This window comes from Glycine max, chromosome 7 (assembly GCF_000004515.6).
Source record: "Glycine max cultivar Williams 82 chromosome 7, Glycine_max_v4.0, whole genome shotgun sequence".
NCBI lineage: Eukaryota > Viridiplantae > Streptophyta > Magnoliopsida > Fabales > Fabaceae > Glycine > Glycine max.
The window spans coordinates 41,223,182-41,240,459 of NC_038243.2; the positions used below are offsets into that span (position 1 = coordinate 41,223,182).

At 29.4% G+C, this 17,278-nt stretch overlaps 1 protein-coding gene across 1 annotated transcript; it reads right to left on the reverse strand.

Moving 5' to 3' along the window:
- Positions 1–10,961: 10,961 nt before the first annotated feature.
- Positions 10,962–13,098, reverse strand: NAC51 (transcription factor NAC51). The gene is made up of 3 exons (NM_001248986.2): positions 12,687–13,098; positions 11,905–12,185; positions 10,962–11,674 (listed from the first exon to the last, which is right to left on the reverse strand). The coding sequence occupies exons 1-3, from the start codon at positions 12,853–12,855 to the stop codon at positions 11,423–11,425; spliced, it is 702 nt and encodes a 233-aa protein (NP_001235915.2). The 5' UTR covers positions 12,856–13,098; the 3' UTR covers positions 10,962–11,422.
- Positions 13,099–17,278: the final 4,180 nt, after the last annotated feature.

Consider the following 17,278-nt stretch of genomic DNA (forward strand, 5'->3'; position numbering starts at 1 on the left):
CGATAATAAGTCTAAACTTGAGGAAATATTTATGTATTTTACTCAAGAATGAATTACTTAACTAAGTTTGGATCGTTGAAAACAAAGTTATAATTATCAAATAATCCTTTAAGATTACTTTTGTAAGACAATCTATACATTATAAGGGTTTCATTTAACTTAACCGAAGTTTCCACATGACATTTAAAGCAACAAAAGTGGCATGCTTGAATTTAAGCTGGGTAAAATATTTTCAAAATCCCGTTTTCCTATTAGAAACAACCTAGGTTTTTGTTTAATGCTTAGAAACAACCAAGTTTAATCCTCAGAGAAAGCACTCAATCTTTTTTTAACCACTCAATCTAAATCGATCCCTAAAAAATAATTTTTAATTTATTATTTATACTGATAATATTAACGGTTGTACTTTATTTATATATTTTATTGATTGAAAAAATTATTTAATTATAATAATAATATTGACATAAGATATTTTTAAACTTTCAATAGATATTGAATTATTTTATTGCAAAGAACAATATTTTTAAAGGAAATATTAATATTTTATACCTATTGGTTATTTTATTACAACTAAATATTTTCTTTGCGGTCCTTAAAAATATAAGTGTGTGTTATTATACCCTCTATCACTAGTTATGATATGTTATGAAATAGTTGATAATTAACTTAATTAATCAATTTTTAACTTGATGATCCGAACTTTTAATTTATTTGGACATTGATTGTCGGTGAATAGATCCAATCTCTCCTTCATGAAAGATCTTAAATTCAACTTTTATTTACTTAAAAATTTGATTACAAAGCCAAATTGCTTTTAATGTAAAATAAATCATTCCAAAACTGAGAATTATAACTGAGTAACTTATATTTAGAACTTAATAATTACATTTTTTTACATAATAATTACCTGGCTTAATTTTGTTTGATTTATTTGTAATAATGTTTTGATATACTTTTGAACTTAATATATACAATTTAATAAAAAAATATTAATATACTTATTTTGCATATTTTTTAAAATGAATAAAATAATTATTTACCTTATATATTTACAAAATGTTTATATAACTAATTCTTTATTATACTTTGATTTATGAGCTTTAAGTGAAATTATTTGCATACAATATTATTAGTGTTCCAAATCGGGCTTAGGCCTAATTCGTATAATACTCATCTTGGTGCAACACTATATCAACCACAAATCAAAGTGTGAATTGAGGTCAACATAAAAAATAAGAGCCTTAACATACACTTGTGAATGGATAACACTTCAAATAAGAATAAAGTTACCATGCCATTACAACAAAATAGAGTATAAGAGCCTATGAGAGCCTTGGAAATCTTGTCATCTAAGACCTCTATAAATACCACAAACATTACTATAGCTAGTAAACAATATATATATATATATATATATATATATATATATATATATATATATATATATATATATATATATATATATTTTGCAAGTATCTACTCATTTTTAAGGTGTCTTAGCCATGTTGGAGTACCAATCAAACTTGAAAGATTTCAAACCTTGGTTACACCGCAATGAACACTCATTAGAGATTAATCAGTCAATCATTAGTAAGGGGGTGAATAGTGATACAAAAATTGATCACGTTATTTAATGCACAAGCACACAAGCTTCTGATTTTGTTTCTCAAGCTTCTTGCTTGAAAATAAGAAGACTTATAGGAGTAATTTTCTTCCCATACAAGTACTTGGATGGAAGTATATTTTCAAGTAAATCCACCATGTAATATTCTTGTTTACTACTACTTCATAACCTACTCATAAAAAACTATTGAATCTATTGACTAACAATTTTTATTTTTCACTTTTCTTTGTCAAGAGTATGTTGTTAGGTCTGGATGATCATTCATACCTATATTAGGTTTTGATGATTAACAAAGAATATAAGTTGTTGATATATTAATGATGAGTTTACGACAAGTGGATATGATCAATGTTATTAACGAGCTTAACTGTTACGACAAGAAAAAAATACTTTGTTTATTATTAACTAGCATCTAACGCGCTAATATCAAGAGCATCCATTCATTATATTAACCAGTGTCATACATTGGTATAATTTACACTCACGTCCAGTAGGCATGAGTTTTGTACATACTTTCAAAGTAATCAACACAATTCGAAAAGGATGTGGTAGCCAAAAAGGGAAGTATACATATTCTTTTTCATAAATTAACGGATCCTTCATTGAAGTCTATAAAAGGCAGACTCTACCCCAAAAAACAAGAAGTCAAAATTATTACAAGAGAACGAGAATAACTCTGAAGTAAAACTCTACAAAAATCATTGGACGATTCGTTTAAGCTTTCATTGTTTATCCTTTACTAAGAAAAGTTATCTTGTATTTAAGCATTATTGCTTATCCACTCATTGAATACTATTGAATACTTGTATTCATTCAAACTATTATTTGTGAAAGCCAGGAGTAGCTTAGAGCTAAACAATACTTGAATTTTCTTAGATTCAAGGAGAGTCTAAGATAATACCAGAAATGGTACTAAGAATACTTGTATAGCCAGGAGTGGTAACACATAATACTTTTCTACAATCAAGTTTTAATTAGTGAAACTCTTTACTATTGTTGATGAGGACCAACTCAGAAGCTTGGACCCTGAAGCGGAGCATGGATTTGATGGACCAATCACAAGAGCACCCACTAAGAAAATGGTGAATGAAGGCCAATCTAAAATGGAAAACGTGGAGCCCAAACCCATATTGATCAACCGCTTAAGGAATAAGGAAAATGAGCTAACTTGAAGAAAAGACCCAAGAGCAAATCTGATTTGTCATTTGGGTCCAATATTTTTGTTTGGATATTTTTATCAAATTAATGGGCACGATTTTATTTTTCTTTATTTTATAATTTTTAGTTAGGAATAATATTAGTAGTTATTGGTTTGCTTACAAATATTTAATAGCCACTAACTAGGAAGAAATTATGCTATTAAGAGTTTAATTACTAGTAGAAGCTCTTGGCATGCCTTAGGATAGCTATATGTACCTTACAATTTTATCAATGAAGGGACTTAGATTTAGATAAGATCAGAATTTAGTTTTGTGCTAAGTGTGAGAGAATTGTTCTTTCTTAATTCTTGTGTAGAATCCTAAATTCTTATTCTTTGTGGTGAATTCTCCTCAACTTATTGATCCTTAGGAATTGTGGCGTTGTTCATTTTCATTTCTCACCTCAATCTGGTTTTCCTTTTCTTCTACAAAATTTTCCTTTAACTTGAGTCTGTTAAGATGCTGAATTGTGATCCATGAAAAAGGATTCTCATCATTTGGTATTCAAAGCAAGATTCTTGGGTCTTATTCTCACTTCAAGTCAATTCGACAATTTGGAATTGTTTCTGAGTTCGTGATTCAATTTGTTGTTGTTACTTGCGTCAAAGTGAATCAGTTTGGCCTTAGTTTATGTCAAAAATTCCAATCGGTGTCAAATTCCAATCGGTGGCTTGATCAATTGTGAATCCGGGAATTATTCGAGATCCAAAGTTCACGTCAATTTTAAGCTTGTGCATCCCCTTGTTGGTTCAGGTGTGCCTTAATTGATTATAATCTGAACGTCACTTTTGATTCCATGAGTGTGCCAATTCTAATTTTCTTTCCAATTCTTTCAATCCATAAGTGTTATTGCCTTTGCGTTGTTATTGGTTGATTCATTAGTTCTAATGTGAATCACATCAACTATGGTTTAGGTATTATATTATTATTGAGTCGATTGAAGCTTGTGCATGTCCTTATGTTTAGCCTCACCTCTTTGAATCCTTTTTGTCAAGGTTTAATTCGTGCCTTTGTGCGTGATTCTGATTCGTCTAGTTTTGTTTTATTTTATTTCTTGATAGTTGTGTCTTTTTAATTCGTTGGCAGTGCAAGTCAATTTGAGTATTTTGTGTTAAATTTCTGCACCTTATGTTCTAATTGTTCACATTTGTTCTTGAGAGGCTTTTGGCAAACCCTCTTGTTTGATCCATAAAAAATTGAGTTTGAGTTTGGGTGTTTTCATAAATATTACAAAGTCGAGTATTTATTAGCAAAAAAGGAGATGAGAAGTGAAAAATTGAAAGAAGTTATATCTAAAAAAACTGCCTTATAAAAAAATCCTTCTATACTAGTATCAAATTTTTGTTTTGCATACACCTTTACTCCATTTTCTCTCTCTTGAATACTTCATAAACTAACATAGATGACCTTTTAAGATTCTTGGTTTGTGTAGTTTCTTATTCTTGAGTCTTCAAGTTTATCTTTCCTTGGCATTCTATCTTGCATTTCCTATCCTTTCATTTAGCTTTTATTGTTTGTCATTTAAATTTCCTTGGTTTTGTCTTAGAGTATTTCTTTTTCTTTGAACTCTTGAGTTGAGCTTGAAATTCGTTACATTTTTCACATTGAATATTTTCTTGATTTAAATTTTGGAGGTTCCACTTAAGAACTTAAGAATTTTGGAGGTTTCACATTGAATATTTTCTTGATTTAAATTATAATAATAAATTAGATTTTTTTAAATTGGCTCACTTTTATCATGGTGCTCATGTACCAACACTTCAAAAGATTACTCTTAAGTTACTAGGACAACCTTGTTCATCATCATGCCGTAGAAAAAGTTGGAGTAGTTACTCTTTCATTCATTCAATCAAAAGAAACAAGATAACATCTCATCAGACAAATGATCTAGTATTTATTCATAGTAATCTTCGTCTTCTTTCAAGAAATTCTCCACTATCATCAAGAAGAAACTAAAATGTGGGACAATGCAGGAGATTGTTAGACAAGTGGCCTCGGATATCTTAAGAAGGGGGGTTGAATTAAGATATTGCAAACTATTTCCCCAATTAAAATTCTATTTCAATTTCAATGCAAGTTGCAAGTTCCCTTAAAAATGAACTCTTAAATAATGATTCAAGTAGAACAATCTGAATATAAATATAAAGCAATAATAAATAAACGAGTTTAAGGGAAGAGAAAATGCAAACTTAGATTTATACTGGTTCGGCCACACCCTTGTGCCTATGTCCAGTCCCCAAGCAGCCCGCTTGAGAGTTCTACTATCTTGTAAAATCCTTTTACAAGTTCTGAACACACAAGGACAATCCTTCTTTTGTGTTCAGATTTCTTTACAACAAGAGACCCTCGGCCTCTCAATCCCCTTTGAGAATTTAGAAAGAAGAGAAGAATAAATCTCTCTTGAAAGAGATAGATTGCACAATTTGAGCACTCAATTAATTTCTTATTGAATTGCAAGTGTATTGACCAAGGAATTCTTAAGAGGATGAAATGTTTTTGCTCTTTGAGAGAATAAGACTTTTTGTTATGAAAAACTCTAAGAAATTTGTGTTGTAAGTCACATATATATAGACCTTTGGTGGCCATGTAAAAACCATTTGAAAAGATGTGACTTTTAGAAATAATTTTCTGAAAATCTCCTTTGGTAATCGATTACAGGATTTGTGTAATCGATTACAGGTTTAAAATTTGAATTAAAACGTTTATTAACTGTTGGTAATCGATTACCAATATTGTGTAATTGATTACACAGACTAAAATTTAAATTCAAATTTTAATAGCTGTTGTAAACCATTTTTGGCCACTGGTGATCGATTACATACTCTGGTAATCGATTACCAGAGAGTAAATATCTTGAAAAAGACTTTTTAACTTAAATTACTTGGCCAAACCTTTTGCTATTTCAATTAGGAATTCCCTTCCTAAAATACTAGTGATCATCTTGATGTTGTGTCTTGTATTCTTGAATCATTGTCTTGAATTAAACTTGAAAAGCGCATTTACATCAAATCATCATGATCATCATAAAAACATCAAAGTCATTTACTTCTACAGAGATGAATTTGTATCACTTGATGAGAATGAAATTCTTGAAGTTGCTAATTTATCTCTTAATGAACCAGAATTAAAAGTTGTGTTTTTTAATGATTATGATTAAGAAGGAATAGGAAGAACTTAGATATATTAGAATTAATAATTTTTTTTATTTATCTTTTCAATTATGATGATTTATCTTGATATTTTTTTAGGTGAGACTCTTTATTAAATATATTAGCAATTTTATTTTTAGATTTTTTTAAAAAGACGAAATTTTTATCTTGTGAAATCTTCTTTTGAATGATAATGGTCCTACTTAATATAATTTTTTTATGCTTATTATTATTATTATATATATATATATATATATATCGTGTCTCCATGTCTTATGTTTTGAAATTTAGCTGTGTCGTGTTATCGATGTCATGTTCGGTGTCGATGTCGGAGCTCCATACTCTCAATAATGGACTTTATTTTGAGAATTATTGCAGCCATTGCCACACTGGGAAGTGCATTGGGCATGGGAACAACTAGGCAAACACTTCCATTTCCACCCAGTTTGTAAAATTCAGAGCTGTATGTAGTGTGATCTTCCCACATTTGTGTAAGTGGCCATTCTTTTAGAGTTTTTGGTATATTATACGCCTTAAAAATGATAATTTTTTTACCAAGACAATGTGATAGTAAAAATGAGAATGAGGGTGTGAAATATGTAATTCCAGGTATTTTGTGACCTCCAATTCTATTGTATGTGGCTACCTAGTTCTTTCACTTGTTCTGTCTTTCTCGACACGGTAAACTCATTGATTCTTCTTTAATTTAGGCATCAATTTGGTTACCCGGGAAGGTTTTATTGAATGTGTTAACCTCTTCTCCTCTTTAATTTACTGGCTGTTTTGTCATGTTAAATTTATTCTTTTAAATTAGGATTAATTATACTTTTTGTCTTCTACTTTATACAATTTCACAATTTTTCTCCTCTATTTTTTATGGCAAATTTTATCTTCCAATTTATAAAATGTCGCACATTTTACACTTATGTCAGGTATCCATTAAGTCATAAACTACAGGATGACATGATTATTACTTTACAAAAGTTTTGAACTGCATCATTTTATAAATTAGGAGGCAAAATTTGTAAAACATATTTGGGAGACAAAATTTGCAAGATTGTGCAAATGAGGGCAAAAATACAATTAAGCCTTTAAATTTTATTATGTTAGTAGTACTATTTTTTTTGAGGGAAAATTGCCTGTAAAGACAGTGCTTCAGTAACATTGAACTCCTTAACTTGTTAGATCTTAATATCAAATGTTGTTCGTAGAAATCGAAGGTTGGTTCTCAATTCACAGAAGACAATTTTTAATAAGAATTACAAAGAGTAAGGATTTGTTTCGTTAAGAGAAACAATAATTAAAATCGAAGAAGGCATAAATAAAAAAGGATTTGTTTATGGAAACATTGTAGATCAAGATTTAAGAACATGAAGGAACTAACCTTAACAGCTTACTGCAGCCGATCAAATTATTGGGATCAAATTTCATTCTACTTCACCTGTAAATTCTAAATTGAAATTAATTCAATTTGATTTTTAATTCATATATTAAATTTATAAATTTATTTAGATCCTAATTCTTTAGATGAATAATATTTTATCTCTAATTGTTGGAAAATACCCAAGTCCCACATCGGCTGTCTCAATCCTTGGAGTGCAGCTTATATGCGGAAGTGAAGACGAGGTCTCAAGGTCAGAACCTACTCTTTTACCATGTTAGATTTCATTTCAAAAATCAATTGACATTAAGTGAAGGTTATCCAACAATTATCACCCTCAATAATCTTGACCAGGTTAGCACCCTCTTAACACAGTTCCATGACCACACACCTAATAACATTGAAGAGAGAAGAAAACAAAGGATGAACAAAATGGGAGAACTAAGTCAAAACCCATTAGAACTTTACATAAACCTCTAATTAGGAAGGCAATTTATGTTCCTAAGATACTCATCCCTAACAAAAAATGGGACAGAATCCCACGTTTTATGTACCAAGTAAAATTATCCCGAAATAAAACTCCAAAATTAGTTAAATTGTTAGGAGAATTTCCTTCCCTATAGTTTTAGACGAGCCTCCATTCTTGCCACCATTATCCAAGTCAGTTTTGTGAGGCGAGTGCTAACTTTATATGATTCTTTCCAATTATCTTGTCAACATGCTCAACCATGGATGAGGCCATTCCAAAACTCCTTCATGGCCAACCCATACTAGGATTGACCTAATAGCGTTGACCTTGTTATGTTAGCTCACTAATTTATTTCAACTCATCATGTGTCCTGCATGCGTGATTATAAGTAACTGATATGTAGTCCACATGCATCTTAAGAGCAACTCCAACGGAAAACTTACTAAAGTTTCTCTACTACATTTATAATAATATTTCACTCGATCTTATAATATCACATCACATGTTTTACTTTAAGGAACTTGTTCAATTTTTTTTCCAACCAAAAAGCTTACTAAACTTTCTCAAATGGATCCCCACAAAATAAAAATAGTATTATATTTCTAAGGAGAGAAAGAATTCTATATTATTAATAAATAAAAGATGACCCACATTTCCTCTTGAGAATTGATTAATATGGGTAACACCCAAACAATAAGTGGGTCTCATGCGATTGCTCTCTAGTGACATAAAATTGACTCATGACTTTCTATTTACACCAAAGGAGAAACTTTCGTTGTAGTTGCTCTTAACGTCTGACTACAAGAGTGTCACTATATAAGGATATCTCTGATCACATATGATCTAACCTCACTTTTACAATCTCCTCGTACTTTCATTGACTTAAGCATCAGAATCTTTGTAAGCATCAGAATCTTTGTAAGTGATGGCATCAAATTTCCCTCATTGTCATACAAATTTGAGCCGTGCCTTTAGTTCTCTCATTAAACACAAATCAAATATTCATAACATCTATAAAATTTCACTCAACTTCAACAATAGAAATTTAACTAAACGTGGAAATAATAAAAGAAAACAAAAGAAATAGGAAAAAGAAGAAAAATAAATAAATACTTCGTTAAATCATTGAAAAGAAATGAACTTCCATCCTTTATCCACATAAGTCCAAGAGATTCTGGAGAGAAAAGTCTGGTTGGTTATGAATGAAAATGCTCCCAAGATCCCCAAAAACACAGTGCATGTTTTTCTACTCAACCAGGGCGTTGAACATTAGGTTTTAGCTGCCCAGCAGTTACAGAGCGTATTGTATAAAGTCACTTGGGCGCCCAACATACACTGTGCACTTTCATCACAATTTGGTTTGTGGGCCTAGCGTCAACATTTCAAAGTTAAGAGGTTGCTTCCTGCACCCAAAAATTATTTTTACACCTTTTCAAAATGATTTTTTTTTTTTTTACTTTTTGGATTGACCAATCCAGAATATAAAAGATGTAACCAATATACAATGTAATTTACAATCCAGAAGCCAAAAGGGTGAGGAAGCAAATTTTATGGTGGAGATTGGGGTCGACATTGCTTATGCATTGACTATGGTGGGTGCTGATTAAATAGGAGCAACATACTGACATGGATTATGTCCGTAAGATATTTCAGTTAATTTTTAATTTTTTTATTAGCCGAAAAACTTGTTTAATTGTTTGATAAACAAATTTTTTTGAATAGTTTCTAATATTTTTGAAACACTACTTGAAATAATATTTTTATAACGTTAACTTTTGAATTCTAGCTTTTTATATTTTTCTTCCATTTTTTCCTCAATACATTTATTCAATTTTCTTATAACATTTTTTAAAATAAATCATGATTTTATTATTTTTATATCATCTTACACTTTTTAGTTACTTCAACAATTAATTTTACGAAATACTTATAGTTTAATAAACTAATTTTTTAACTTCCAACTACCAAGTAGCTTTCCAACTTTTAGCTAACTTTTTAATTTTCAACTAATTTTGTATAGCATAGTCATTTTGATTTATGCTCCAAAATAAAAGCATAATGTATTCTGGTTATGTCCTTGGTGGTTGCAGGATGTTGCTATTGTTGATTCACAAACTCCATGGTTGCTGATATGATATGATTCAATGAATGAAGAGTATATACATGACGTGCGGAATGATACTAAGATTTTGTCACATTGATGAAATTACTTTAATGTGTTATAATGGAAAATACAATATAGCGAGATTAAAGATTATGCTTGGATAAGCTTATATCCAAAAATACTAATAGAATAAGAAAATGAGAAAAATTAAACAAAATGAGTTTTTTCATAAGTTCAGACTTACTTATGAATTATTTGTAGAAGTTTTTTAACTTTTAAAGAAACTATATAAGAGAATTTTTACAAATTAACTTATGTATGAGTTAATCTTAGTTTATAAAAAAAGTTTATTTCATTTTTTTTTTAAAAATTTAATCCTAAAAGTGCTTTTAAATAAACTTAGTTAAACATGTGCTAAATTAATATAAAGGTTTTTGAGTGTGGAGTTTGAAGTCCCTTTTTATGCATAAAAAAGAAGAAAAAAAATCATGCAAACAGTGTCAAAATAAAAGCTTCAACAATTGGTTTCTTATGCTATTAATTATGGGAATCGAGACTGTTATAGTTGATAGTAGTAATTTATATATAGGATTCGCTTAAGACATGCTTAATCTTATCTACTTCGTGGTGTAATCTAATACCAAATATGTTGGATTCAATCAATTAAATAATAATACATTAATGCATACTATTGATTTTATTTTAAACTCTTCTTACCTAGTTTGACTTTTAGTTTCATGACAATGCAAATACTAGGATTAGTACTTAATTAATTAAAAACTCTGAAATGTGTCATTATCAGTCTCCTTATTATTAATTTTTATACAAGCCCTTAAATATTGGCCAAGCACAAGCCAATCTCATTGACACGCATTTCATTGCTTTCCACGCGGTTCAATGACCTTTGTTTTTTTTAATCAACACTTCCGTCATCGTTTGGATAAGACAAAGTACAAAGATTCACGTTAGCTTTGAAAACCAGTTTGGCATCAATTATTGACATATAGTAGTGCAGAATTTGCCTAATATATCCTTGGTCAAAATAAATTATCATTGTATTATCTACAAAAAGTGAGCGATCATATCGAGCTTCACATGCTTACAAAGCATGATCTAAGCATGTTGTTTGAACTGAATCAAGATAAGGAAGATAATTCCAGAAGTATGAACATTACTTTAGAGGCAGTTAATTACTCGTCCTTATGTACAAATACTGTCAATGAGACATTGAAAATCCAATTTTTAATATAACATATATTTGACATAATACTACATAGAATCTTCATGATCTTTTATATTTTATAGATGATACCTATCGTCATGACTAGACAACAATCCAAGCTCTTTTTTTTTTTCCTATTGGTTTTATCCTAGCAAATCATACATTTGTTTCACATATATGGGCTGGTCAATGGTGCTACTCTGTTTCACTTGGTACTTCCCTGAATCTGCTACATAATTGTTCATTTCAACCGGTTGAGATTTCACAAAAGGGTCTAATCCCCATTGTTAATTTGAAAATCCAAGGTTGAGCAATAAGAGCCATCAGATAAAATTGGACCCAAGTAATTCATATCCAAAAGGTAAGTAAGGGACCAAGTCCTAGGAAGGTTCATCATTTTCTGTTCAACATCATGATTTGCAGGCGCAAGATTAGCAATTTGGACTTCTGGGTGTGCCTCTTTGTGCTCCAATGCTTTTACCATGCTCTTCTTCTTATAGATCCTGCACAAGACCCAGTCATCCAGCTGATGACACATCGAACAACACCAAGGGAAATGTCAATTATAAAGAAACATTGAGTAGCAAACTATGTTGTAAAAGTTCATAAAGTATTGAACGCCACTACCTACAGAGGAGGCCCTGAGTTTGAGTCTCAAGAGAATCCTAACAAACTCAAGGCCTCCTCCTAGCCGGTGACGTTCTATGTCATGAACATAAAGTAACAATAATGTGGCCAAGGCTTAAAAGGGTTTACCCTCATGGACCCAATTTTCCTGCTAGCTGGTATTTTTGATTCAGCCAATCGATACTCATGCATGATCCAATCAGTCTTGGCACCCTTTGGTGGCCTACCCTTGTAAAAGACTAAAGATTTCTTCACCCCAACATTCTTAGATCCACTATAGATTGCCTTGTCTGTGCCAGTAGCCTTCCAATACCCAGACACAGTTGCTCGGTTAGGCCTCACCCCATTTGGGTACTTCCTGTCTCTTGGACTAAAGAAATACCATTCATTTTCTCCAAATTCTGTTTTATCTGCATTCCATGGTAAGTTAATAACAAGTGTGTTAGGAGATGTAATACAATACCATTCATGTTAAGGATTTTAAAAAGGGTCCGCGATTGCAATTTCGGTCGCAACGCTAAGGTTTTTGGGCTCTCTTCAACCACAATTGTGGCTGTATTTTTTCAAAATTTCCCTCAATATTAATGATCGATCGTGACAAAACCTTCAAACCTTGTTAGTACGAAAGTCTCAATGACCAAGTGGTTTAGAAATTAATCCTTTGTTATCCTTATTCGTCTAATAAAAAGTTGAATTTTAGGATAAGGTAGGCAGGTTTGTGCATTATTCATGTTTTAATCCCACAGAGCTCTTGCATGAAGGAACATACTAGAGAGATGCAATATAAATTGGGATTGTTGGTTAATGACAAGTGAAGCATGCATAGAGACATTATCATGGTGCAATAATATAGAAAGTCATGCATAATAATAACAAAGCTAAGTTGGCGAGTGATGTTACAATTAATATACCTGGCAATTCCCAAGGATCAAACTTATAGAGATCCACTTCTGGGATGATAGATGCAGGGCATGGCTTTGAGGTGGCTTGGTTACAAAGGTAATACACAATCAGTTCCTCGTCCGTTGGGTGAAACCTAAAGCCAGGAGGGAGTTCAGAGCTTGTTGTGCTACCTTCCATTGAGTTCAAAATATCAATTTGGTTTGGTACAAGAAAAGAGGAATTAATATTATTATTATTATTAAGAAGTGAAGGCAAATTGGAGAGGCTTCAAGAGAAATAATATTGAAGGTGTTTGAAATGTTTGCAATTGAGATTGGTGCTCCTTTTATCTTTGACGGTGGTTTGTCCTTTGAGTGGAGTTGCATGGCTATGATTGGATGAATTTTTCCTATCCTAGTACATGCGTCACCTGGCAAGCATGCACCAATGGAGGGTCAGAACTGTTTCACATGCATATCTGTTACTGACTTTTGCACATGGTTCTTTGAACCAATGCTTGCACGTCTATATCCATATTGAGTAATAGTATTATTCAATTCTCTATTGGAATTTTATTGCAGCTTTATATATATTCCTACATAATGATGTAGTCAGCAGCCAAACTAATAGCTAAATATGAGAATGGTTTCACCAAACTAATACATCTTTGTTTGGTCCATGCAGTGATCGTTAAAGAGAGAAAAAAAAAGAGAGTAGAAAAGTTGGTCTTTTTGCTTTGTACTTTTTTGGTGGAAGTATGTGACTATAAATGATCTACTTATCTTAAGAGTTGTCTATTTGCATCAAGATTTGCCGCGGTTTATAAAGGACTTAGAGTGAAAATCGTTGCTAACTGTTTCGCTCATTCTAATCACACCTATGTCTTAGAATATTGGTAAATAAAATAGGTTTATCTTAAATACAATTAGATGAAATGTGTTTAGGGTCGGATCTGGGCATAGTTCATGGTTGCGATCACCCAAGGCCTATGAATAAAAGAAGTCAAAAAATAAAAAATAAAAATTATAGTTGTATAATAATTTTTTTATATTATTTTCATAAATAAGTTAAATTTTTTTTTCTAGTTTTATATCTTTTTTTATTTAAATTAAAATATGATATGTGAGTAGAAAATATAAAATATGTAGTTTCTCTCCTAATATGTTATATTCATAAATTCATGTAAATTAAGTTTTAGATATTGGCATGTAATGAACTTGTGATGCATTTTTCTAGTTGTTGAGATTTGTTATTATCATATTATATGCTTAATGTAATCTAATGTATCAAATATTTGTATATAAGTTGAAAATGTAAGACCCCTTAAATAAAATTTTAAGTTTGAGCTTTGTGGATCGATGGAGAAAACATAAACATGATTGAAAATCTTTGATGAAAATCTTCAATAAAATCAATAAATATTTCATATAATATCATGATTATATATATATATATATATATATAGACCCTATATCTATTATTTTGTCTAGGGCCTCTAAAATGTCATGATCAACCCTGAATATGTTATAAATCTCTTAATTTTGGGTTAAAATTGTTTAAACCTCTATACATTAAAAACTATAATTTTGTATTTTTATAATTAGTAAATTTTTCCCTCACTCTAGTATCCAAAGTTCTATAAAGAAGGACAGGATTCACCAATTATAAAATATAAGAAAATCAAAATTGTTGATTTAAAAGTATAGAAATTAAGATTAATTTTGATAATAAGAAATTGAGATAGAAATCTAAAACGTACTTATTTCAATTTAATTTTAATTTTAATTTTATGTTTTCTGGTTTTAATTTCATAATTTAATAAATAAATAAAATAATTTATATCACTAGGTATTGGTGATATGATATGCATTTAACCATAATATAATATCTCTTGTCTCTGACTATTGTAAGGTAGCATCACATGCAGCAGCGGATGTAGGCATTGTCCCATAAAATAATTTCCTTAAAACGAATGCAAAAAAAATATAAGAAATAAAAAAAAATCATATTAATTTACTATTTTATTATTTTAATTTTTTATAATAATAACAATGAGAAAATGATAATACATTTTAAAGTATGTAAATGTGTACACAAACAACAATTGTAATTTATAAAAAATTTAAGTATTTTAAAAAGATTGTCATGAAAATTTGATATTATGTATTTTGTAAAAATTTGAGATGTTTTTCTTTTGTAAAGATATTATAAATTATTTCTTATCACACTAAGAAAAATTTCCTGAACCCACCACTTATCACATGCATGTGAAATGTATAGATACAAAATGGTGAAAAGAATTGTTCTTCAAAATTAAAATATATATATATATATATATATATATGACAATTAAAAAATTCAAAAAGAGTAAAATCAACTTTAATTAGACGTTAAAAAATATTGGCCGCAATATAATATAACTAGTTGTATCCACTTACTGATAGATGTGTTCAGCAATGACGCAGCTCGATCCTCAATCCATTGCAAAAGATGCTCGCGACTGGGAACATGTGTCTGCTACGTACGGGTTAACGTTAATCACCTTAGAACAAAAATTCAAATCTCGTTGGCACTCTCAGCAACCACACAATGTCACAATGAGAATGGGAATCGAAATTAGTGAGGTCAATTTTTCACATAATATAAATGAATACATATTTTTAAATATAGTTTAATAAGAGATAAAATGGGAATGAAAATCTTCATCTAATCATTCTATTTTCATTCTGTAAAAACTAATGCGACTGCTATTTTCATTTTTCCGGTTAGATTTTTATAACATGATATTGTCTTTAGTGAAGGATAATTGTAGTTTATATAAAAAATAATGTTATTTTTAAGTTTTTGCCTAAATTTAGAATATACATGCAATGCATTAAAAAATTACCTTCAGTATCAAATCAAATCAATATTTTTTCTTTTTAATTATTTATCTTAACAAAAATATTTTGAGTTTCTTTAATGATTTTAATTAACATTCAATTTTCTTCCATCACTACTAATTAGTATAAAGAAATGTTTATAAATCATTATTAAAATGATTTCAAATGTTTTTATATGTGATTAAAATTTCAAATATTTATATTTTTTATTAGTAGTGAAATGTTTTAAAATATTTTAATTGTATTTTTTCCAATTTCATGTATATTTATTGATACATATGTAATGCATAAGATTTTTGCGGGTACTGGTACTCCAACATTTAAATTAGCTTGTTGTAACTTACAAGTAGGACCAATGTGGTAAAACATATTAACGGACCTAGTATAGTTCAAGTTGACAAATTATCCATCTAACCTAGAGTCTTAAAAATGTTAATATTGAATAGTTTAAAATAATTCACATTGAAATTTATAATTTATCAATATTCAAAATAAATAAAATCTTGTATAAAAAATTATTTAGATTTTAAAATGAAAGTTTTAATAGCTACAATAATTAATTATAAACTTTATCACGCCAAGTTAAATGAAATTAACAAATTTTATTTTTCTCTAATTTCATTATCTTAATACAGGTGTGCACGAGATGATTGTTAAAAACATGATTACTTCTCTTGAATAAATTCTATGAAAATATGATTAAAATATAACTATCTTTAATTTTACAATAAACTAATCCAAGTATACATCATAGCTATATTTTCATCAAAATATTGGTGGGTCGTGATCCATTTTCACACATATCTGGATAAACATTGATGTGATGTGCCATGGACATATTCACCACTTCAACACGATGTCATCTTGAATTCTTGATTTGTATGAGTAGCCAAAGGATCAATCAACAAAAGATGGCTATCAGCAGCCACACTTATGAGTGACGATCGTCCTTTCCTTTCTGAAAGGTGTGGGGAATGACTTTGGACACTACCTTGTAGAAAATGGAAATAATAATCATAAAACAATATCAAAATATGATGCATTGATGCCGGCGAGAAATTGGAGTCAGCATCCACTTTTTCAAGGAATATTCTCCTTTCCTTGTTTTGATTCAGACTTTATCTCAATGTAGCATTGCGTTTTTATAACCTTCAATACGTTATATATTTATTTCTCCGTATAGTTTTCTTCTCAATCTTTATTTTCTTATTTAAATATCTTTCTTTGCTTTTATGATAGGGCTTAGATATAAAAAAAAAGATGATAGGGCATAGATTACATCTTAACAAATGTTTTATTTAAAAATTTATTAGCATATTTAACATTATTATTATTATTATTATTATTATTATTATTATTATTATTATTATTATTATTATTATTATTATTATTATTTTTAAGATTTATATTATTATTAAATTGTAAGCTAAATTATAATTTAAATAGAATAAGTAATTTCAGTCATTGACCTGACGTTTTTATAAATTATTGACATGAAGCTTATATAATAAAGAGTCAAATAAAGAAAAAAATAAAAAATAGTAAGAGTTAATCTTATAATATTTTATTTAAAGACAGAGAGAAATAAATCATTAAGATACTTGCACTATTTAGTTAGTATTATAAACATCTATCATTGCTCAAGAGTTTTTTTTTAAATATTGAATTATAAAAAATATATAAATTAAAATAAAATATTTATATCTAATTTTACATGTATTTTTTCATGATAAAATTTT